At 42.8% G+C, this 25,442-nt stretch overlaps 1 protein-coding gene across 1 annotated transcript; it reads left to right on the forward strand.

Moving 5' to 3' along the window:
* The first annotated feature begins 1,090 nt into the window (after window positions 1-1,090).
* LOC124545371 lies at window positions 1,091-2,282 on the forward strand. The gene is made up of 2 exons (XM_047124285.1): window positions 1,091-1,990; window positions 2,223-2,282. Exon 1 carries the CDS (start codon window positions 1,098-1,100, stop codon window positions 1,974-1,976), a length of 879 nt encoding a protein of 292 aa, XP_046980241.1. The 5' UTR covers window positions 1,091-1,097; the 3' UTR covers window positions 1,977-1,990; window positions 2,223-2,282.
* The last annotated feature ends 23,160 nt before the right edge of the window (window positions 2,283-25,442 follow it).

The following is a 25,442-nucleotide window of genomic DNA, read 5'->3' on the forward strand; positions in this document are numbered from 1 at the left end:
CTTGGTCTTCATCCTCTCGTATATCTATTTATACTGCGTTTTTTTCCAGTTTTGTGCAGTCACAATGCAGGGAACGTTTGTGTACTACATCAAGAAGGCTGTGGAATAATATCTCTGCCGCTGGTTTTATATTCTTTGATTTATAGCGTTTGTTTACGAGTGTTTGTTTGGAATACATTTTTACGAAAGTTGTAAGTAGACTTGTTATTATATTTTGCAGCATGCCGCGTTCTAGTAAGGTGTTTAAAAAGGTTAGAAAGTGTCAAGCTTCTCGATGTAGTAAAGACAACTTGAAAACCAGCCCCATAATAACAAATGGAAACGATACTTCAACCAAGAAAGCGAGTGCTTCGAGAAGGAAAATTGACAGCTGTCAATCACTTGATGATTGTGGCTCAGACACTCAAGCTACTAGTGGTTTTAGGCTTATTGATTTGAAAATACTATCTGATATTATATCATCTGCTTGTGTATGTGCTGACTGTGGTGCAAAAAGTTTGAGATTATATGACGAAGAAAACAGAATTGGAATAGTGTGTATGTTGCATCTTACTTGTGAAAGCTGTCATTCAGACACTGCTTTTAGAACTTCGGCATCAAGTAACCGGATATATGAAGCAAATATGCGTTTAATATATGGCATGAGATGTTTGGGCATAGGCAGGGAAGGTACCAGACTGTTTTGTGGGATCATGAACATGCCACAACCAAGTGCTAGGTACACCACTGGAAATAAAACACTGCTAAGTGCTCTTCAAGAGGAAGTGGAAGAAAACTTGAAGTCCTCTGCAAAGGAAGCTGTGAAGATGAATAGTGAACTAAAGACAGAAGCAGATAACACGCCAGACACCGATTTGTGTGTGTCATGTGATGGAACGTGGATGAAGCGTGGACATACATCACTGTATGGAGTATCATCTGTCATTAGTGTTGATACTGGAAAAATTCTTGACGTTCAGGTAATGAGCAAATATTGCTATAGCTGTGTACTCGGAAAGAGAGCTGGTGAAGTGGAAGAAAATAAGTGGCAGGTTGAACACAAGAAAGTGTGCTGTAGAAATTATTCTGGTTCTAGTGGTGGAACGGAACCTGCAGCTATGAAACTTATGTTCCATCGAAGTGTGGAAAAGTACGGTGTTAGATACACAAAATACCTTGGTGATGGTGACTCCAGCTCCTTCAAAACTGTTTTGGAAAGTGAACCTTATGGTCCCCATTGTGCTATAGAAAAGTTGGAATGTGTTGGACATGTGCAAAAACGAATGGGAGGCAGACTTTTAAAATTGAAACGTGAATTGAAGGGCAGGAAACTTGAGGATGGAAAACTTTTAGGTGGTCCCAACAGACTCACAGACAAAGAAATTCATTCTTTACAAGTGTACTATGGCAAGGCAATAAGGGACAACAGTGGAAATTTGAATAACATGCAGAAGGCTGTGTGGTCTATTTATTTTCATAAACTATCCACAGATGACAAACCTGTACATAATTTGTGTGACATATCGTGGTGCAAATTCAAGCAGGCTGAGCGTGATGGCATGAACTATTCACACAAGCACAGTTTACCTGTGGCTGTTTTAAGTGCTATAAAACCAACATTTAGGTGTTTAGCAGAGCCAGACCTCCTACGAAAGTGTGTGCATGGAAAGACACAAAACCCTAATGAAAGTTACAACTCACTGATTTGGAAACGTTGCCCAAAAACAACATTTGTTTCAACAATTATTGTTGAAATTGCTGCATATGATGCTTGTTTAGTTTTTAACAATGGTAATCTTGGAAGAATAAAAACTCTACAGAGGCTAGGATTTCATCCAGGAGCTTTCACCTATTCAATATTGAAGGACATCGATGACAAAAGAGTTGCTGCGGCTGATATTACAGCCAATAAAATTGAACAGCAGGTTAACCAAAGAAGACAAGCAAAGAAGAGACTGCTTGCAGATGAAGAGGAGTATGCATATGGCTTGCACTAGTTCACACAGAGACGGTAAGACCTAATACAAACACTATCAAATCATTGATTCAGTTTTCCCGTAACTTACATTTTTATAACTTTATGTACCTTTTTCTCAAAAACCACAAAAGGTAGAGAAGTGAAATTTGGTATATGACTAGTCAGTACCATAGTGAAAAATTCTGTGGAAGGAATTTTCATTTAATAAAATAGTAAGGTATTTATGGTAGAAAATATTCCTTAAATTTGATATATTATTTTTCAGGGAAATTGGGAGACCCGTAAAAACTGAACAAAAGAAGATATAAAAATTCTGCTCCACAGAGTTTTGTAATTATTTGGTATGAAAGTGTGTACAAAAATTCATTAACATTGCTCTCACAGTTTTCTCAAAAAAGGAACATTTGTAATTACATTGTTGAAAAAAAATTAATTGTTAATAATTAAAGATGTAAAAGGTCAATAAAAATGAAAATTTAGGTTCATATGCGCATAACATTTCTTAATAACTGTACCAAATTTGGATTGATTATCTTAAAAAATTAGAGTTTTATAAAATACTTTTAAAATTACTGCAGTTTCGTGTACGTCCCCCCTTAAGAGACAGTCTTCACTCCTTCAGATCTTATCATGTAAGTGCAGAAGAGTTGTGGAATGTTTTCAAAAAGATATTATCGACACCAACTGAGAGACATATACCACATAAATTAATGAATGATGGTACTGATCGCCCATGGTACACAAAACGGGTCAGATCGTTGCTGTAGAAGCAACGAAAAAATCATGCCAAATTTAAAAGAACGCAAAATCCCCAAGATTTGCAAAGATTTGCAGAAGTTCGAAATATGGCACGTACTTCAATGCGAGATGCTTTTAATAATTTCCACAACGAAATTCTGTCTCGAAATCTGGCAGAAAACCCAAAGAGATTCTGGTCATACATAAAGCACACCAGTGGCAAGACCCAATTAATACCTTCACTGCGCTATAACAACGATGAAGTCACTGATGACAGTGCCACTAAAGCGGAGTTATTAAACACGGTTTTCCGAAACTCCTTCACCAAAGAAGACGAAGTAAATATTCCTGAATTCCAATCAAGAACAACTGTCAAGATGAGAAACATAGAAGTAGATATCTTCGGTGTAATGAAGCTGCTTAAATCACTTAATAAAGGCAAGGCCTCCGGTCCAGATTGTATACCAGTCAGGTTCCTCTCAGACGATGCTGATAAAATAGCTCCATATTTAGCAATTATATACAACCACTCGCTCACAGAAAGATCCGTACCTAATGACTGGAAAATTGCTCAAGTCACACCAATACCCAAAAAGGGACGTAGGAGTAATCCGTGGAATTACAGGCCTATATCACTAATGTCGATTTGCAGTAGGGTTCTGGAACATACACTGTATTCGAACATAATGAAGTACCTAGAAGAAAATGATTTATTGACACACAGTCAGCACGGTTTCAGACAATATCGTTCTTGTGAAACACAACTAGCTCTTTATACTCATGAAGTAATAAGTGCTATCGACAGGGAATGTCAAACTGATTGCATATTTTCAGATTTCCAGAAGGCTTTCGACACCGTTCCTCACAAGCGTCTTCTAACTAAACTGCGTGCCTACGGAGTAAGGCTAGGGGCGCACTGGCGATTTTCCGTCGTGCAATTTATTTGTCGCAAGAATGAAACACAGTGGCTCGAATAGGAGCGCGCGCACGTGCGACAAAAAAGTAGCGGCGATTTAAAAGACGCAACCGGCCCTATTTGACGCGCGACGCGATTGCCGCAGGTGTGGAATGATTCACAGGCACTGGCATGGGCCCGCGCGCACTAGCGACGCGATTTCTCAGTCAGTCGCTCTCGCTCTGTGTTGCATACACACAATTTCAGTGCGCCAACAGTATGTCTGATAACGGGAGTTGCGCTACGGATGACATTGGAAGTTGTGTTCAGAAAGACTTATTGCAGAAGTAGAAAAGCGACCAGCTCTCTACAACAGGAAATTAAAAGAATACAGTGATCGCAATTTGAAAGAGGAACTATGGGGAGAAGTATGCTGCAGCCTAATTCGGAACTGGACTGAACTGCCTGGTCCAGAAGACTAACAAAGGTATTTCATGGTTCATTTATTTTATTCATACATGTAGACATCACAGTTACAACAATTTAAATTTTTTCATATTGCCAAGATACTGATCCTTGTAGAGTCACAAAGTAGTTTGCAAAATAATCCCTTATCTGCATACCACACGCATCAGCTCTTATTCCTACAGGCTCACAGCCTTGCAGAAGGGATTCATACGATTCGTCCTCAGTTCGTACACCATCATTTCGTCTTACGAAATTATGCAGAATACAACATGCTTTTATGATTATGTCTGAAAAACCAACATCCACATCCATAGGTCGATGAAATATTCTCCATTTGTTAGCCAAAATTTCCAAAGTACATTCCACAATTCTACGAGCACGACAATGTCTATAATTAAAAGCACGCTGTTTCATTGTCAAGTTTTTCTTCGAGTACGGCTGCAGAATCTGTCTAGACAGTGCAAGTGCTTCATCTCCTACAAAATTAAAAGTTTGAGGCTCTCCTTCCTCATCATGTGGTAATTTTTGAGGTTTTGGAATGTTTAACTGATTAGATTGCAGTTTTTGATAGAAGCTGGATTTCTTGAACACATTAGAATCCCCATTGGTTCCGTACGAGCCCACGCCTATCACACTGAAACAACAGTCACCGTCCACTACGGCCAAAAGTATTGTCGAAAAATAATTCTTGTAATTATAAAACTTTGCGCCACTGTCAGCAGGCTTCTTCAGTCTCACGTTTCCCGTCCACAGCACCAATGCAATTTGGAAAGTCAGTTCTGTCTAAAAACTGTTTGGCAATAATCTTCCAATCATCTTAAGTTTTTTCTGCCATATGAATAGGCTGTAGACATTGCCACAACTGCTCGCATGTATCCTTAACAATTTCTCTGATTGTAGTGGCTCCTAGTAGATATTCGTAGTGTAATGAGTGAAAGCTATTTCCAGTTGCAAGGTATCTGGAAGAAATAATATTCAGTAACAGCATTAATATTTATTCATAGAAGTATTAAGGTAAATACTTACAATAAATTATATTCAGTGATAATTTCATTTATGACACGTAAAGAAATTCAAAGGAAGTGGAAAAATCTGAAGGACTGCTTCGCAAGAGAACTAGCATCACAGAAAAAATCTTCGTCTGGCGAGGCTGCAAGAAAACGGAGGAAATATCTATACTTCGATGCAATGTTATTTCTGCTCCCTCAAATGGAAGACAGACCGACCACCAGCAACATCGAAATTATGCCCAGTAGCACAGGAAACAAGGAAGTAGGTTCTCCCCCCAGTTTGTATTCACAAAACAACAACGATACTGTACAGAGCACTAAAGTACGACATCCTACGAAAAGAGGAGCCGAGAAGGTTACGTCCTACGAGGAATCTCTATTAAATATATTAAAAGACAGACAAAAAGAAGAAGTTAACGAGGATAAGAATTTTATATTAATGCGTGTCCCCATGCTGGCAAGGTTAAACGAAGAACAGAAGCACGCGAAAATAGAAATATTGAATGTGATGAGGAATGCCTGATATTATCACCTTTCACCGATTTTTCCACAGCATCCGAACATGTGTTATGACACAACTCAAGCGACTTATAACACCACTCAAGAAACTTATTCTCCACCATCTTCATTCGTTCAACTCTATTCTTCAAATGTCCTAAATGAAACGGAACGTCCACAAAATTTGTTCGTGTGCTCCTCTGCTGACAAACGCAACGAAACCACAGAAACCTCTATGTGCAACATGGTTTTGCAGTTTTCTCATGAAACAAGTTCGTCAGTTTCGACTTGCAGTAGTGATTTTCTTGATATATCTGATCAGTAATGTAAAATGGCAACAACAATTGTTGAATGAAATGATTCTCTTGATGTATCTAATCAATAATGTAAAAAGGCAATAAAAACTGTTGAATGAAATAATGTGTGCTTACCTCAAAGTCACTGATAAGCGCTCCTCAGGTGGTATACACTTCCTCCATGTCGTATCTTGTTTTGTTATATTCGGTCCTACTGTCTGAAGCAGTGTATCAAAACTATTCTTACTCATTCGATAGTAATGAAAGAATTTATTTGGGTGATTTTGTAACTCTTCGTGTAATTTGTAAAACTGCCCTCTCACTAGTCTTTGACTTATAATCGGATGCACCCAGTAACGACATTTGCGCTGTTTTGTCGCTCTTCTTCGTAGTAAAAGCGCCACCAAACAAGCTGTTTCGATGAAATCCATGCTGGTACTGAGAGTAGTTGCGATTTTCCTGCCGCTGTGTACGCACCACAATGTACTTCCGCGACAGCGATTGTTAAGTCGCGCCGACTGAAAAATCGCCTTTGCGCGCCTAGCCTAACGCCTCAGTCGTGCGACTGGATTCGTGATTTCCTGTCAGAAAGGTCACAGTTCGTAGTAATAGACGGAAAGTCATTGAGTAAAACAGAAGTAATATCCGGCGTTACCCAAGGCCCTCTATTGTTCCTGATCTATATTAACGACATAGGAGGCAATCTGAGTAGCCGCGTTAGATTGTTTGCTGACGATGCTGTCATTTACCGTCTTGTAAAGTCATCAGATGATCAAAACGACTTGCAAAATGATTTATACAAGATATCTCTATGGTGCGTTAAGTGGCAATTGGCCCTGAACAAGGAAAAGTGTGAAGTCATTCCCATGAGTAGTAAAAGAAATCAGCTAAATTTCGATTACGCGGTAAGTCACACAAATCTGAAGGCTGTAAATTCAACTAAATACTTAGGGATTACAATTACAAATAACCTAAATTGGAATGATCACAGTCGGCCGGAGTAGCCGAGTGGTGCTAGGCGCCACAGTCTGGAACGGCGCGACCGCTACGGTCGCAGGTTCGAATCCTGCCTCGAGCATGGATGTGTGTGATGTCCTTAGGTTGGTTAGGTTTAAGTAGTTCTAAGTTCTATGGGACTGATGACCTCCGAAGTTAAGTGCCATAGTGTTCAGAGCCATTTTTTGGAACGATCACATAGATATTATTGTGGGTAGAGCAAACCAAAGACTGCGATTCATTGGCAGAATACTTAGAAGGTGCAACAGGTCTACTAAAGAGACTGCTTACACCATATTTGTCCGCTCTATTCTGGAGTATCGCTGTGCTGTGTGGGATCCGCATCAGGTGGGACTGACGGATGACATCGAAAAAGTACAAAAAGAGCAGCTCGTTTTGTATTATCGCAAAATAGGGGAGATAGTGTCACACACATGATACGTGAATTCGAGTGGCAATCATTGAAACAAAGGAGTTGCGACAAGATCTTCTCATGAAATTTTAATCACCAGTTTTCTCCTCCGATTGCGAAAACATTCTGTTGCACCTACCTGCATAGGGAGAAACGATCATCACGATGAAATAAGAGAAATGAGGGCTCGCACATAAAAATTTAAGTGCTCGTTTTTCCCGCGTGCCGTTCGAGAGTGGAACGGTAGAGAGACAGCTTGAAGGTGGTTCATTGAACCCTCTGACAGGCACTCTATTTTGAATAGCAGAGTAATCAACTAGATGTAGATGTAGATGCGTCATATCACCAGGCCGCAATTATTCGCGACTGGTTTGAAGAACATTCTGGAGTATTCGAGCGAATGATTTGGCAACCCCGATCGTCGGACATGAATCCCAGCGATCATTTATGGACACAATCGGGATGTGAGTTCGTACACAAAATCCTGCACCGGCAACGGTTTCGCAATTACGGACGGTCATAAAGGCGGCATGATTCAGTATTTCTGCAGAGGGCTTCCAACAACTGGCCGGCCGGTGTGGCCGTGCGGTTCTAGGCGCTTCAGTCTGGAACCGCCCGACCGCTACGGTCGCAGGTTCGAATCCTGCCTCGGGCATGGATGTGTGTGATGTCCTTAGGTTAGTTAGGTTTAAGTAGTTCTAAGTTCTAGGGGACTGATGGCCACAGATGTTATGTCCCATAGTGCTCAGAGCCATTTTTTTTCCAACAACTGCTTGAATTCATGCCACGACAAGTTGCTGCACTACGCCGTGTAACAGTAGGTGGGACACGATATTAGGAGGTATCCCATGGCTATTATCACCTCAGTGTATAATGTGTGTTGACCTTTGAGCGGGAGTACGTCGAAAAGCAAGTAGATGCGAAACGCAAAAAGCAGTCTTTCACTGGGAGGACAGAAAATTTTCATCTTCTCCTGTTAGTGAAACCTTTCGTTGCATTTTTACGTATGTTCTTTGGCGATACTGAAATAGCATTCTTTCTTCGAGTGCTGTTTCAAAAAGATTCATCCAATTTCATTAGGTTATGTTCTACAATGAAGAGTCTGCAAGAATGAATATAGAAACTCGAGATAAATTTTAACATATTAATCAAAAGTAAACGTTTACCTTGGTGCGAGTTACAAATTGGTGCTTAGTGTGGTTGGTAGTGGGGGATGCCCTGGCGCCGTTACAGAAATCATTCAGCTGGTATGTCGGACATCAGGCACTTCCCGCAACTGCGACATTTCATTTTTCAGCTGGACGGAGCACTACTGTTCTCACATGCCTGTCAGATCATTTCTTAACAATGAGCTGCGTCAGCGGCGGATAGGTCGTAACTGGCGTACGGACCTCGCGCTGCACCATTGGCCTCCAAGGTCCCCCATTTCACGGTTCGTATTTTTCATGTGGATTTTGTAAAAGGCTGCGTGTGTCTCCACTTTCCAACAACTCTGAAGTGCGATGCTACATAAATACAACAGTAATTTCCAATACGTCCGCAGAAATATACAATGCACTTGATTATCATTGCCATTAGAAAGATTCGCCAGAATAGCTACTTATAATAATTTATCTTCATTAGCTACAGTCTGTTTCTTCATTTATCACCATTGTCAAGTACCTGCGAAAAAACTGTGGTAAGACCGTGTATAAATGTGAATGTTATTTGTGTTAAAGCGCCTATATTGTACACACATCTAGAATGACGTGACGTCCGTATTACGTCCCTTGTGAACTGTCATATAACTTTCAAAGCTTTTATTAGATGATTAATGATGTAAATATATTGAAATTATACGTTAATTATGGTTGATAGTAGTTTGACAGTTCTACTATTAGGACGTTATTTGTTTACAAAGATTCTAAAGTTATAACGTCGTAAGAGTTCGACTGACTACGATGGTTCAAATGCCTCTGAGCTCTATGGGACTTAACTTCTGAGGTCATCAGTCTCCTAGAACTTAGAACTACTTAAACCTAACTAACCTAAGGACATCACACACATCCATGCCCTCCGGAACCGCGAGATTGCTACGGTCGCAGGTTCGAATCCTGCCTCGGGCATGGATGTGTGTGATGTCCTTAGGTTGGTTAGGTTTAAGTAGTTCTAAGTTCTAGGGTACTGATGACCTCAGATGTTAAGTCCCATAGTGCTCAGAGCCATTTGAGCCACATCCATGCCCGAGGCAGGATTTTAACCTGCGACCGCAGCGGTCGCGCGGCTCCAGACTGAAGCGGCTAGAACCGCTCGGCCACCCCGGCCGGCTGACTACGACGGTAAACATACAGGATCTTTCCATAACAGCGTGCAAAAATGTAACAGGACATAGAGAATGCTGAACAATTTTAGTTAGAGAACCTGGGTTCGGGGAAGCCAGCTTAAGGAGATGCGGAAGTAAACTTGTGTACCGCTTCGTCTAGCATTACTGTTTCCCCGCCTGTTTACAACTAACATGCGTACAAGTTTACACGTACTGTACTGTTTATTTACATGTACATTGTTTATTTCCTGCAAGGAAATAAGGAGAACGTGCCTGGGCCGGCATCGTAGGCGACAATCTCATTGGGCCACATCTTCCACCTGGCCGTCTGAATGGCCACCTGTACTTGAGGTTAGTGCAAAGAGTTTACCTGAGTTGGAGAACGTACCCGTGACTGTTCGTGAGACTATGTGGACACAACGTGACGGTGCACCGGCTCATTTCAGTGTGGATGGCCGCAACCGTCTAATGCTGTAATAAGTAATAATAATGAGTGTATAGCATTAGTGGCCGGGAGACCCCTCGCGGAGCGGTTCGGCCGCCGCTCCACAAGTTCTTTAACGCCAGTTATACTTGCGAGTGAATGAGGATGAAATGATAATGAAAGACACACAACACCCAGCCGTCTTGAGGCAGAGAAAATCTCTGACCCCGCCGGGAATCGAACCCGGGACACCGTGCGCGGGAATCGAGAACGCTACCACAAGACGCGGACTACTTCCTGGTCGCTGGATTAGAAGGAGAGGTCCTGTTCCATGCCCTACGAGGTCTCCTGATCTGAATTCCCTAGATCATTTCCCATGGGAATTTCCATAGTCGCTTGTGTATGACATCCCAGTGGATAAGGTAATGGAATTACTTGCCAGAATTGTAGCTACCTGTGACGTGATTCGAAACACACCAGCGATATTTGCCAGGATGCGTGAGAAACGTTTTCGCCTATTTCATGCTTGCATTGAGCTGATGGCCCTTAGTTTCAGTACATTCTGTGAGATATGATACAGGTGGTACTTTCATTGCGTCGATGATGGTATTTGCAGTTAACTGTAAATTATGTAAATAAAAAGTACACAATAATTGATTGTATTCCTATTATCTCCCCAAGCTGGCTTCTCCGACCCCAGGCTCCCTGCTTAAAATCGTTCAGTGGAGCATCCTCTATGTCCTGTTATATTGTTCGACATTCTTACGGAAACACCCTGTTTAACGTCGTAAGAACAGAACTGTCAAACTACTACCAAACCATAATTAACGTATTATTTCAGTATATTTGCGTCATTTACCATCTAATCGAAGCATTTACAGTTATAAGACAATTCGTTAGCGATGTAATATGGAACTCACATCATTCTAGAAGCGAGTAAAATGTCGTCGCTTTGCCGGCCGGGGTGGCCGAGGGGTTCTAGGCGCTACAGTGTGGAATCGCGTGACCGCTGCGGTCGCAGGTTCGAATCCTGCCTCGGGCATGGACGTGTTTGATGTCCTTAGGTTAGTTAGGTTTAATTAGTTTTAAGTTATAGGGGACTGATCACCTTAGAAGTTAAGTCCCATAGTGCTCAGAGCCGTATTGTCGTCGCTTTAATATAAATGATATTCACATTTATAACGGTCTCACCACAGTTTTGCTGTCAGTTATTTGTAAAGGCGTCTCTCATTAACAAAGATTAATTATTGTAAGCAGTTATTCTTGTGCATCTTTCTAACAATAATATATTATGCTGCTGGCCCTAAAGAAGCAAACAAGAAGTTTGATTATCGTCTGGATCTTCTTCGTGCATCTGGTGGAGGGCAAATTGCACAGCCGTGAATCTTAAATAAAAACTTCGATCACACCTGTAACTCAAAAAAAAAAAAAAAAAAAGTGTACACATGTCAAAAGTTTACCGTTGTAAAATCGGATAGTTATTTTGGAAATTAAATCTTTGTAATCCTACGCCTAAGCTAAATTTCGTCGTCAGTTTCAGTACTCATTCATGTGAGAGACAGATGACAGAAACATTATGACCGTCTTCTTAACGGGGCGTTGCTCCAAATGTTGGACGCATTACGGCACCGAGTCCATGTGGTAAGGATTCTACAAGCCTTTGGAAAATTTTCCCAGGTATGACGCATCAGATTGTTTAGGCACAGGTGACACAATTCCCATAAATTGTAAGTTGGCGCCCGATGTCGCCCAAGATGCGTCCGATCCGGTTCATACCAGCGTAATTTGGTAGGCAAGGCATCACTGTGAGTTCACTATCGTGCTCTCAAACAGCTGTGGCGGATAGTGTGAATGGAAAGGGTGATGCACACTAGGCAAGCAGTCGCGCCCAGAGGAAAGATTATCACGGATATAATCTCGCGGACCATTGTCTTCAACCTGCGGCGACGTTGTGACAGTTATCCTGATGGAAGATGTGAACGGCGTCAGGGAAATCAAGCATAATGCAGGTGGCCCACAATAATGTTGACATAGTCCACAGCTTCCTTCAGTTACTACCATAGGTCTCCAGAAGCCCAAGTGAATGTCTCTCTTAGCACAATACTGCCACAACAGGCCTGCATCCGTGTCGCGATATACGTGTCATGCAGCTGTTCGCCTGGATTATTCAGTATCTGGACACGATTGTCAGCTTCGTGAGGCGAGAAACATGATTCATCCAACGAGGGGATACGTTTACATTACTCAACGGTCCATCGTCGACGATCTAGTGCCCTCTGAAATCGCGACAACGTGCACCGAGTGGTCTGCTCCGAGTCACCTGTGTCTGCACCAGAATTGCACTCTGTCATCAACTCTGCCACGGATCGGCGTCTATTCTGAGTTACAGATCGGGCAAGCCTTCGAGCTCCACATACTGTAACGAGGCGTTGGCGTCCAACAGCTCGTCGCCTAATCGTGGTTTCACCGTCTTTCAACCAGTTGCTTTAGATTCTCAAGAAGTTACTATGCGAAAAGCCGGCCAATTTCGCCGTTTCCAAGATGCTCGTGACCAGGTGCTGGGCGATAATAATCTGCCTTTGGTCAAAGTCGCTTACGTCAGTGGATTCCTGAATTTTCGGTCCGTATCGTCGTTGGAATTATTCCCCACTCGTCCCTTCTCCGACTGCATATTTTTCTTACGGTGTCACGTGCCTGCAACATTATGAGGCGACATTCAATCTCGCAATGGGCAGTGGTCATAATGCTTTTTGCTCAACAAATGGCTCTGAGCACTATGGGACTCAACTGCTGAGGTCATTAGTCCCCTAGAACTTAGAACTAGCTAAACCTAACTAAACTAAGGACATCACAAACATCCATGCCCGAGGCAGGATTCGAACCTGCGACGGTAGCGGTCTTGCGGTTCCAGACTGCAGCGCCTTTAACCGCACGGCCACTTCGGCCGGCTTTGCTCAGGAGTATACAATCAAGTGAAATTGCACATTCAAGTCGTATGAATGTGTTGTGTTTACGTATTTGTTGCGGGCTATTATAGAAGTAACGGGAAAAGAATGTGTGAAATCCTTTCTTCTAACCTAAGTCTCTCGAACATCAACAAAATGGATTCGATTCTTAACCGCCTCTGTAGGACAACTACAGTGTAGGAAGCCAATACACTAAGTGACAATGCAGACATCGAGACTGTAACGCGTGTCATTAGCGCGCAGTGTCCAAACTAGGAACTCTACAGCACAACGTATCTTCCGTGCACGGATAAATATCGGTGTGATTTTCTCCACCGGAATTTGACTTTGTTCGAGAACACACTCCTAGTGTTCCTTTGCGATCTCGTCCACCGATACAGGTCACTGTTGTTAAATAACAAGATGTAATTTGTACAGAAATGCAGAATTAATTGACGAAAGACGTAACAGCTCGGAATAGTTTACGAACACAGTAACATTGTTTCCAGAAAACTGAACAGTGAACCAGCGTTACTATCAAAGATTCTTCAATGACTGTTCCACTAAATAGCCGAAACTATCGCTATACTCAGAAAAATTGTCACGCTTTTACCAAGTCGGGGTCGTAAATTTTACCTCACTGCTCGTATCCTCTCGGCTCCCTTTAATGTGACTAAGGACTTCATTGTACTGAAAATCATTTTGTCTTCCCACATCCCAAACGCTAGACACACAAAGACTTCATTAAGTCCATTCATTTGCGAAATATCGCACGAGTTTTGCAATATGGATAAGAGAAGTGACGAATTCTTTCTCTGAAAGTGACTAATTCTTTTTTCGCCTGACTACAATACGTATATCACCACGTTACCTCGGGAACGTAGCTAAAATGCAAATTAGGCGATTGGTAATGGATCCTAATGCCTTCATTTATAGTCAGGGCGTTTTGTCTGAGCGTTTTATCTCAATTAAGCCAGGCGAACGTCGGATAGAGAGGCGTTGGACAGTTTCCAGCACGATTTTCCGTTCAGAATGCTAATAATCGGGACAGTGGGAACCAGAGTTCTCGTATCGGCAGAGGTGTCACAGGAACTCTTGCGAAGTCATAGGCTGCAACAAGTAGCTTGTAATTGAAAGTCTTTGCTTTGCAGTATCTTTCTTCTCTGCTAATGAACGGAGGTCGAAATGAACGTTCACAATTTACATTCATCTATACGTTCACATTCATCTGTGTATCCTCAAGCCCTCCTGAGAAATTATGTAATAGGTGCACTGACACAAACATCGATGTTCCTTGTGGGTACCTAAAGCACAGTGTTAAAAGCTTGTGCTGTAAATTTTAATTAAATTACACAACATATACAGAATCTGAAACTAATTAAAAACGTTTTACGTAGGTGTTGATTAGACAACTGTCGTGCTCAGTTTTTTTCTGGCTACAACTTTTAGATATTCTTGCGAACAATTAATCCGGTTTTATTGATGTAAATGTTGCTCTTTTCTTCCAAGCAGTAAATGCGATTGTTGTAGTATGTCTGTGGAAGACATGTTAAAAAACGGCTTAAGTAAAGTGGTTGATACTTATCAACTTTCTTTTTAGAAAAACTGAACTCTGCATACGATTGCATGTGATATGGTAAAGTATAAACTACAAATAGTTTCTTTCAATTAGTCGTCTGAAGACAGGGGATAAATACTAGACTTAAGAAAGAAAAATATCAAATTTATAAAAGTAAATCGGCCGAAAGATAGAAGGCTGACGAGGAGGGTTACTAAAATTTAGCACGGCTATTATAATTAGAACTGTATCTGTTTATGAAAAGACAGATTACTTTCCAGTTACTTCTACAGTTCACTGATCGTACACTTATTCTTATTTAAAGCAGTATGAAAGTGAGATGCAGGGAACATGCATCGTTGTACTTAAAAGAAAATGTAGGAGAATTATGACTGATGGTATACGTATCGACACTAGACTCATAAAATACTGCAACTTCAGTTATTACAGAAATTACCACATAATAGAAACCAGCAACCTACATGTTGATACCCGGGTACGGATTGAAGGTCTCTTCGCAGTCTACGTCGTTCGTATTACACCTTAATGTCAGCGCACAGATGTGTTGCGGAGGTAAAGCGCTTGCAAATTTCAGGTTTGAGCTGCAGTCATTAACAGAAACTTATAACAGCATATGGATTGTTTTGCATTATACCCTACAATAAAAGAAATACGTGGCCATGAAATGAAACTAACCGTCGAGACGGAGCCACTGTTTCAGAACGGTACTTCCGTCATACGCCGATCTATCACTTGAAACAGTGGAGTATGACTTTAACGACCACCCAAATTACACCCAAAGAAGAGACTCGGGAAGAAGATGAAGAGTAGCCAAAGCGGCGATATCAGACTGTGTGAAAGGGTGCCAGGTGGCGAGGTGAAACCAGTCTCCTGATTTGAGTAAACCTGTGTCTCTGTATTGTGAAGACACACACCACCCCCAGGAACTGTCGCTCTCCCTGTTATGCCCAAGGTTGCCTGAATGCAAAAGAACCTATTTGGCCCTGTCTTCAATGACAATTCGTGGGATGGTAATTATATGGTATGATAATATATATAATTTACATTATATCAAATTATCTCCCCCAAAAATGTGATTAAGTGCAAGATATTGTGATGTGTTTCTGTAATTTCTGATATGATAGTGGCATGTAATATCACAATGAGAACTACTTGCCGGCCGGGGTGGCAGAGCGGTTCTAGGCGCTACAGTCTCGAACCGCGCGACCGCTACGGTCAGAGGTTCGATTCCTGCCCCGGGCATGGATGTGTGTTATGTCCTTAGGTTAGTTAGGTTTAAGTAGTTCAAAGTTCTAGGGGACCGGTGACTTCAGAAGTTAAGTCCCATAGTGCTCAGAGCCATTTGAACCTTTTGAGAATTGCTGCTTTAAAGCAGAAATGAATCTGATCTTCTAATATTACAACAGATGGCAACAAGTTTCCATGAATAATAATTTGTGTTTGGAAAAGTTGATGTGCGTGCCTATTAAATGATTGTAGTCCCCTTTCCTCTGCTGTGAGTGGGCTGACTATCGTAACAAATTGCTAAATCGCTAACTTGTGGTAAAGTGATCGAGTAATGAAATACACCTACAGAATCCGACTGGTAAATTAGATCTGCCGTGGGCACTGTGCAGGCAGGCGCCGTGCTGAGGGCGTCAAAAAATAACTGAGTCCCTACCTCGCCGGAGCTGAAAAATACTTTACTCGACATTGTGCTCGATTCGTGTGGAGTCAGCTATCAGCAGTGGGCTGCAATTAAGAGTGCTGGCCACTCTGATGAACTGTGGCAGTTGACTATGTTCCGATAAGTCGCGATATCAAACCCGAGTTTTGCTGACCGGCTGTACGGATGAGCGCTTACAAAAACTGTGTCCAGGCCACTGAGAGGGTGAATACTCCAACCCAAGTTATCTCCGGTCTCTACTTCACGTCCCCTGCTCTCTCAGACGGTCCAGAATAGAGTTGGAAAACTTCCTGGCAGATTAAAACTGTGTGCCCGACCGAGACTCGAACTCGGGACCTTTGCCTTTCGCGGGCAAGTGCTCTACCAACTGAGCTACCGAAGCACGACTCACGCCCGGTACTCACAGCTTTACTTCTGCCAGTACCTCGTCTCCTATCTTCCAAACTTTACAGAAGCTCTTCTGCGAAACTTGCAGAACTAGCACTCCTGAAAGAAAGGATATAGCGGAGACATGGCTTAGCCACAGCCTGGGGGATGTTTCCAGAATGAGATTTTCACTCTGCAGCGGAGTGTGCGCTGATATGAAACTTCCTGGCAGATTAAAACTGTGTGCCCGACCGAGTTCGAGTCTCGGTCGGGCACACAGTTTTAATCTGCCAGGAAGTTTCATATCAGCGCACACTCCGCTGCAGAGTTCGAGTCTCGGTCGGGCATAAGTTTTAATCTGCCAGGAAGTTTCATATCAGCGCACACTCCGCTGCAGAGTGAAAATCTCATTCTGGAAGAGTTGGAAAAATTTGGAAATTTATGGCAAGATACTATAGGACCAAACTACTTAATCTATCTTAAACTATGTTACGCTAAGGACAACACACACATCCGTGCCCGGGGGAGGACTCGAACCTCCAAGTGGGTGGGAGGGGGGGGGGGGGGGGGGGGGGTTGGTCGCGGTAGCCGTGCGGTTCTAGGCGCTTCAGTTCGGAACCGCGTGACTGCTACGGTCGCAGGTTCGAATCCTGCCTCGGGCATGGAAATGTGTGATGTCCTTATGTTAGTTAGGTTTAAGTAGTTCTAAGTTCTAGGGGACTGATGCCCTCAGGTGTTAAGTCCCATAGTGTTCAGAGCCCTTTGAACCATTTTTTTTGGGGGGGGGGGGAGGAGGGGTAGCTGCGCGAAGCGTGACAAGGCGCCTAAGACCACGCGTCCACCCCGCGCAGCAGTAGGGTTCCGAGAGGAAATATTTTCTCTACCGGAAACTCCGAAAAAAATAAAGTTGCGCCGTCCCCAGCAAGCAGCATTGCTGCCAATAGTGGCTGGTCGCGGATCGTAGTGCCAATCACAAGTGTACTAATTGCTGCACACAACCCTCCAAAACACCATGAAAAATCCTACTCCAAATCAGAGGCTTACCGCTATAATTAGCGGCGCCCTCTTACGTCTACAAGAATCACCCACCGTCAGCCAATGCTTGCTCCTTTAATGCCCACGCGGGAAGGCTGTGGCACGGGAACAGTAACGGACAGTACAAAATACTGTGCCTGCATGAGGCGCCAGCTTGGCACACATACCGCTTTCACCAAGCTGAGATTCTAAGAACTAAGTGATACAAAGCCTGACTGCCCTGGCCCACACACCACGGTGTCATGCTGGCAAATTCTACGAAATCCTCACTGGCTTTCCTCCGGTTAAAAGGAAGCTGAGGGCACCCTTGAAAAAGAGCAGCCGCGACCATCTCTACTGTGACCTGGGCCCGACTTGCCTGTTACCAGGAAGACACGTCCACAGAGAACCGTCCCGTGCATCTCTCCCTCACAGAATGCCCCCCAAGAGATCGTGGAAAATGTAGCAAATGGGGTAAGATCCATCAACTGATTTAATTCGAGAAGAGTGTAATTAAGGCCTTTGATACTCGATCACTTTCCTATCGACACCCTCAGAGAGGGCAGTTAAAGAAAGTAAATGAGAGACGACAAGTCAAAAGGATTTGGTATCTCTCATGTGCATTCACGCTAGAAGAGCCATTTCTAATGTTGCAGTCGGATGAGGGGACTGAATGTTCTGCTAGGTAGTAGACTTTTCAGGTGACTGAGGTATTCCAGGCCGTGTTTGCATAACACAATTTTATGATCGTATGTAGCTAAATATTGAAGACTGGCCATTAGACTGAATTAAGAACTGATGATCGATATTTTAGATTAGGGAAACATTTCTTGCAGTGATGAATTTTGCTATCAGTATTCAGTATAAAAATGGAAAAAACATTTTCAGCAGCCTCTTATCAGTACCACCCTCTTAATTGTACAGTGGGATAGACGTAATTTTTTTCGACGGGAATTTATAAAAGCTGCATAAGAATAAATCATTACAATGAGATCTTATTTAATGAGTCAGTGAATGATGAAAAATAGAAACAGACGATCAGTTCCATACCACAGTATCGTTATTTTTATGAAGAACCAGGGAAGCTGTATTACCTACGACTTTTCAGTGAATATAGTAAGTGAAATATTTTTCTGACATGCAGGTTTGTACTCTGCGACCCACTGTACATATGTAGCGTGGGATACGTGGTGTCTCCTGTCCTCCTTATATTTCTTTGGTGAAAAAAGACGAAGTGCGTTCATATATGTGTGTGAACCAGCATTCGCCTGATTTTACTGTCGGAATTATAAGACTATAGTCTTGTGCAGCTACATAATACGTTGACTCACCCAGGGAGATTAAATAATACGTTGACTCACAAAGGAAGTAAGTTCTCAGAATTTAAAGAAGATTAACAAGATTCCTTTCGTTACGGACACTGTTTTCGTTTTAGCGTCCTTTTCTGGAACTCCCAGAGCGTAGATCTTTATCGTGTCATCATTAATAAACAAAACCATGATTATTTAACTTATGAGAGTGATATCTTGCCGTTTCTATTACCACAAAAACGTGTGCGTGTGCATTGGTCTTCTTCATCCGTTGTTTGATCTCCTGAGCTGAAATACTAATTTAATTATGAAACTTTGATAAAGACTTTCATGTGCGTGTTTGTGATTCTTGGATGTCATGTGGAAAAAATGCTTCCGATGATCCTTATATCTTAATTTAGTAGTAGCAACGTGCGTTTATACCGTCAGCGGAAAAACTTTCCATGCAAGACAAGAAGGAAATAATATTCTTTGCTCTTATAAACTGATAACTTTGATTTCAACGATGCATATATCACGACGATCATACAGTTTCGCCAAACCTTGTGACCTCTTATCAGCGTTCGATGATTCACAGAATCCGGAGCAAGAATGACTAAACAGGATCAAAGGCACCCAGCCAACTTTCGTACAACATTTGAATTCCGTGGACAATATTCGTTCAGTAAACGTTCGCTAGCCGAAGTAAGTGAGAACTACGAAAATTTACCCACCTGTGGCATTTTTTACTGATAAGAGAAAGAGAGAGAGAGAGAAAGAGAAACAGAAAGCGGGAAGGGGGGGAGAGGGGGAGGGAGGGAGGGACGTGAAAAAAGTTTATGTCCTTTGAGAAAATATCATGTTTGTCTCTTGCAAGAAGGAATGGGTCGACTGCAATGCTTTCCAGAGTCTTACTGACATATACCGTAAACATTCAGATACCCTGTGGCCTTAACTGACAGTCCGCAGCTCTTGGTCGTGCGCTAGCGTCCTCGCGTCCCGCGCTCGGGTTCCCGGGTTCGATTCCCGGCGGGGTCAGGGATTTTCTCTGCCTCGTGATGACTGGGTGTTGTGTGACGTCCTTAGGTTAGTTAGGTTTAAGTAGTTCTAAGTTCTAGGGGGCTGATTACCGTAGATGTTAAGTCCCATAGTGCTCAGAGCCATTTGAACCTTAACTGAGAGAACTAAATAATTCGAGAATATTGGTCCTAGTTCTGCAATACCGCACGGCGCTAACATGAGAAATTAGCCGACCTACCCCCATCAGCATTATTCTTCCACGCTCCAAACTTAGAACGAACTCCTTCAATAACGCTTTTTTTAAATTCTTAGAAGCGTGTACGCGAGTTTCGGGCACTTTCCTCGTGCTTGGGAGAGGCGTGTTTCAGACCCAGTCATATCTCACTGACTTACATTGACTTTGACTTTCCTCAGCCTCTTGCTTCGAATGCCAGAAAGATCCACTGAGCAATGCCAAGGCTAATACCATTCCCATAATCGTCCATTCTTCCGTTTTGGAACTTAAGTCGATAATTATCTTAACTCTAAACATACGGTTTCTTCTGATACGGACTCGGAGAAGTACATTAGAGTTGGTAAAAAGGAAAATTGCGGATAAACAACTCGTGGACGACAAGGAGCGAGAGCTTGAATATGGATAAGGTTTGTGAAGAAATTAGTCGCGTCCTTTTCGAAGGTGTCGTGGGGATATTCACTTCAATCGATTCAGAAAAATTTCGGATCATCTGAATACGGATGGCCGACCACCGATTTAAGCGCCACTTCTTCCAAATGTTTTAACCACTGAGCCACATCGTTCAGTATTAGTCATGTGGAACGTACTGCTCTTTTTTGGTGTCATAATCGTCAGAGTTCAAATTAAGACTTAAAAAAATAAAGGAGTAATAGGCACGACAACATATCTCACAAATACACTTACAGCCGATGACAGAAAGAAGGGCAAGTAAATACACTACTGGCCATTAAAATTGCTACACAATCAAGATGACGTGCTACAGACGCGAAATTTAACCGACAGGAAGAAAATGAGGTGATATCAAATGATTAGCTTTTCAGAGCATTGACACACGGCTGGCGCCGGTGGCGACACCTACAACGTGCTGACATGAGGAAAGTTTCCAACAGATTTCTCATATACAAACAGCAGTTGACCGGCGTTGCCTGGTGAAACGTTGTTGTGATGCCTCGTGTAAGGAGAAGAAATGCGTACCATCACGTTTCCGACTTTGATAAAGGTCGGATTGTAGCCCATCACGATTGCCATTTATCGTATCGCGACATTGCAACTCGCGTTGGTCGACATCCAATAACTGTTAGCAGAATATGGAATCGGTGGGTTCAGTAAGATAATATGGAACGCCGTGTTAGATGCCAACGGCCTCGTATCACTAGCAGTCGAGATGACAGGCATCTTATCCGCATGGTTGTAACGGATCGTGCAGCCACGTCTCGATCCCTGAGTCAACAGATGGGGACGTTTGCAAGACAACAACCATCTGCACGAACAGTTCGACGACGTTTGCAGCAGCACGGACTATCAGCTCGGATACCATGACTGCGGTTACCCTTGACGCTGCATCACAGACAGGAGCGCCTGCGATGGTGTACTCAACGACGACCCTGGGTGGACGAATGGCAAAACGTCATTTTTTCGGATGAATGTAGGTTCTGTTTACAGCATCATGATGGTCGCATCCTTGTTTGGCGACATCGCGGTGAACGCACATTGGAAGCGTGTATTCGCCATCGCCATACTGGCGTATCACCCGGCGTGATGGTATGGGTTGCCATTGGTTACACGTCTCTGTCACTTCTTGTTCGCATTGACGGCACTTTGAACAGCGGACGTTACATTTCAGGTGTGTTACGACCCGTGCCTCTACCCTTCATTCGATCCCTGCGAAACCCTACTTTTCAGCAGGATAATGCACGACCGCAAGTTGGAGGTCCTGTACGGGCCTTTCTGGATACAGAAAATGTTCGACAGCTGCCCTGGCCAGCACATTCTCCAGATCTCTCACCCATTGCAAACGTTTGGTCAATGGTGGCTGAGCAACTGTCTCGTCACAATACGCCAGTCACTACTCTTGATGAACTGTGGTATCGTGTTGAAGCTGCATGGGCAGCTGTACCTGTACACGCCATCCAAGCTCTGTTTGACTCAGTGACCAGGCGTATCTCAGCCGTTATTACGGATTGTTCTGGGTACTGATTTCTGAGGATCTATGCACCCAAATTGCGTGAAAATGTAATGACATGTCAATTCTAGTATACATATTTGTCCAATGAATACCCGTTTATCATCTCCATTTCTTCTCGGTGTAGCAATTTTAATGACCAGTAGTGTATGTTCATAAGGCAGCATTCTGGACGTTGTTCGCAACACAAGGAGAAAAATGCTCCTATACGATCAATCCGCGTAAGAAAAATTTCTGTTCCTCGGCTGACAAGCTGACTGCGTCAAACGATGAACAACACTGATGCTGCTCACAAACGTCCCAAGTCAAATTACCGAGCGAGGTGGTGCAGTGGTTAAACACTGGACTCGCATTCAGGAGGACGACGGTTCAATCCGGCGTCTGGCCATCCTTATTTAGGTTTTCCGTGAGTTCCCTAAATCGCTCCAGGCAAATTCCGGGATGGTTCCTTTCAAAGGGCACGGCCGACTTCCTTCCCCGTCCTTCCCTAATCCGATGAGACCGATGACCTCGCTGTCTGGTCACCTTCCCCAAAACAACAACAATCAAGTCAAATTCGAAACCTGAACGCTACGAAGAATGTGAAAAGTTTCGAAACGGAATAAAAACAAAAAAAAAAACACATTCAAAACATAAGGGTGATCAAGAAGTTTTCGTTAGAAGGCTGTACAGTCTAGAACTGATGCGCCAATTAGGTGAAATCACCGTGAGCATCTCATCGACGCACCAGATTGAAGAAACACCCATTTGGTAAAACACCGTGTACTGCCGCGTGAGAAGGTTCGCAACTACCTGCTGCACATCCCTGTCCGACCGGAACCATCGATGCTTCAAGGCCTTCTTAAAGGGACCGAAGGCGTGATAACCGCGGGGGGGGGGGGGGGGGGGGGGGGGCTCAGGACTGTAGGGACAGTGCTCGCCTATCGCCGACTTGAGGTGGTGTAACTTCTGCGTCATTACATTTTCGATATGAGGGCATCTAGCGTCGAACCGTGATCAGCACTGAACTAAGCGCTCCATTCCACAACGCTGGTTTTCAACAGATATGCTGTCCCGTAGACATTCTTCATTCTCCGGTGGACGTGTACCGCTGATTGTCCTCTGGCCCCGAAGAACAGAATACCAGAAAGTTGGCCCTTTGTGGACCGTAGTTAATGTTTCCACATTTACCGCACGCACATCAGAAAGATAATCCCTTGCGTACATATCGGTGGTTATATACCCGCATCGGAGTCGCGCTGCTTTGCATAAACGCTGCAGCAACGCTGCAGAAATTTTTGATCGTCCCTTATACCAAAATCAGGCACGATCTATGCGTTGTGTACAATGATACGAGCCTTGAGAGTATATGGAGGAAGCTGCGCAGCTAGGTTGTCGGTAAGACGAAACCAGAAACTATTTTTAAGGTCTTATCTGCCGAACTGAAAGAATACTTAGAGTATCAGTGAGACCCCACGCTGCAAAGAACTATCACCAGCAACGACCCCCAGACAACCACCAGTATATGGGTAACTCTTCAAGTCAAAGAAAAAGTTTTCAGAGTCCAAAACCGTGTAATACGTATTATTTGTGGAGTACATTCACGGACGTCCTGTAGAAACCTCTTCAAAGAACTGGGTATACTAACTACTGCCTCTCAGTACATTTAGTCCTTATTGAAATTTGTCCTAAATAATATATCTCTTTTTCCAACATACAGCTCAGTTCATACATGCAATACCAGGAACAAAAATGATCTGCACAAGGACTTAAAAGCACTTACTTTAGTCCAAAAAGGGGTCCACTACTCAGGAACACTCATCTTCAATAATTTACCAACAAACATAAAAAATTTAGTTACAAATAAAGATCAGTTTAAAAGGAGCCTGAAAGACTTAATAGTGGCCAGCTTCTTCTATTCCATTAACGAATTTTTAATAGGAACAAATGATGTATATATTCATATTATTAGTATTGTTATTTCAGCTTTAAAAAAATATTGACATGTTCCACATCCACGAGGATTTCCTCAGTACGCATCTATGGAACGAAAAACTAATCTAATCTAATCATCTCATATCAAATCCAGACACTTCCCACCTAAACCACGCTGCAATAAAAGTATCAGCAAAGCACTGCTGAGAACCGCATTTGAAGCGAATAGTCACGAGGACGATATCATCATTAGCATGTTTAAGAATCTTGCGGGTGGTGGAGTAACAGTTCTGACATAAATATTTTTTCCCAGTGAATCGGATATGGCCTTTTCCTAAGAATGAAAATCTGCTATCACTCATAAGCTTATTACCTGTTACAGCCAATTCCAAGAAATATATTGCTCGTTGACCAAATTAATGAATACTTACGTAAATTAGACTTCCGTGAGAAATATCAGTCCGTTTTCGTAAACAGAATACCACATAAGCCGCTAATTAGTCTCCACAGGCTAGAAATAAACCATAGCCAACGGTGAAACTACAATTTTCACCCTACTAGACTTTAGCGAAGTATTTGGTATGGTCAGTTTTGACATTCTACTTACTTAAATGTTGTAGTCAAAATTTATAGATAGTGAGCTCGATTGGTGTGAAAGTTATCTGAAAAGCTGGCAGCACCATGTTGTCCTTAAGGATGATAAGACTTCCTGAAACATCTTCACTCAAAAGTGCCTCAGGGGTCAATCCTTGGCCCACTATTGCTGTTCTTGTGTGTCGATGGTATCTCGTCAGTTCTGTCCTCCTGTTAATATCATTTCTAAGCTGATGACCTATAGATGTCAATACTGTCCCTGTGAAGATGAATGACAGTTTGTCTTCAGTGGTGATATGGAAGCTAGACTTATAGCTAACTGCGCATCGTGGCGGTGGTTGTTCGTGTATCATTGTCACTTACCTTTCCCATTCCAGTACGAACGGTCCGCAGGAAGAACTATTTTTGGTCAGTCAGAAACCTCTCTAATTTTACCTCTGTAGACTTTTCGCGAGATGCACAGATGAAAGAAATATGTTTACTGACACGTCTACGAATGTATGCCGTTGAAATTTTAACAACAAACCCATTTTGATGGAGAACATCTATCTTGCAGCGTCTGCCACGGGGGTAGATGAGCAGACGCTTTCGTCCTTGCCGAAGGAAAATGTAACAAAAAGTGCTGCTCTTCTTTGTATCCTCTCTCTCTTTCGATAAAAGCCGGTATGGATAAGTGAAAAGCAAATTCAAATACAGGTGGAACGATGGTTTTGTAAGTTACTTTCCTTGGGGGTGGACTACACTTCTGGAGGATCTTCTAATGAATCTAAAATCTAACATTTGCGCAACCTGAGATTAGTTCTATGTGGTCGTTCCATTTTATGTTGTTCAGTGTACATACTCCCAGATGTGTAGGGCAAG

Source organism: Schistocerca americana, chromosome 1 (assembly GCF_021461395.2).
Source record: "Schistocerca americana isolate TAMUIC-IGC-003095 chromosome 1, iqSchAmer2.1, whole genome shotgun sequence".
Classification (NCBI taxonomy): domain Eukaryota; kingdom Metazoa; phylum Arthropoda; class Insecta; order Orthoptera; family Acrididae; genus Schistocerca; species Schistocerca americana.

Coding starts and splice junctions, on each gene's coding strand:
- LOC124545371 (XM_047124285.1), top strand. CDS start 1,098: ATGAAACTTATGTTCCATCGAAGTGTGGAAAAGTACGGTGTTAGATAC.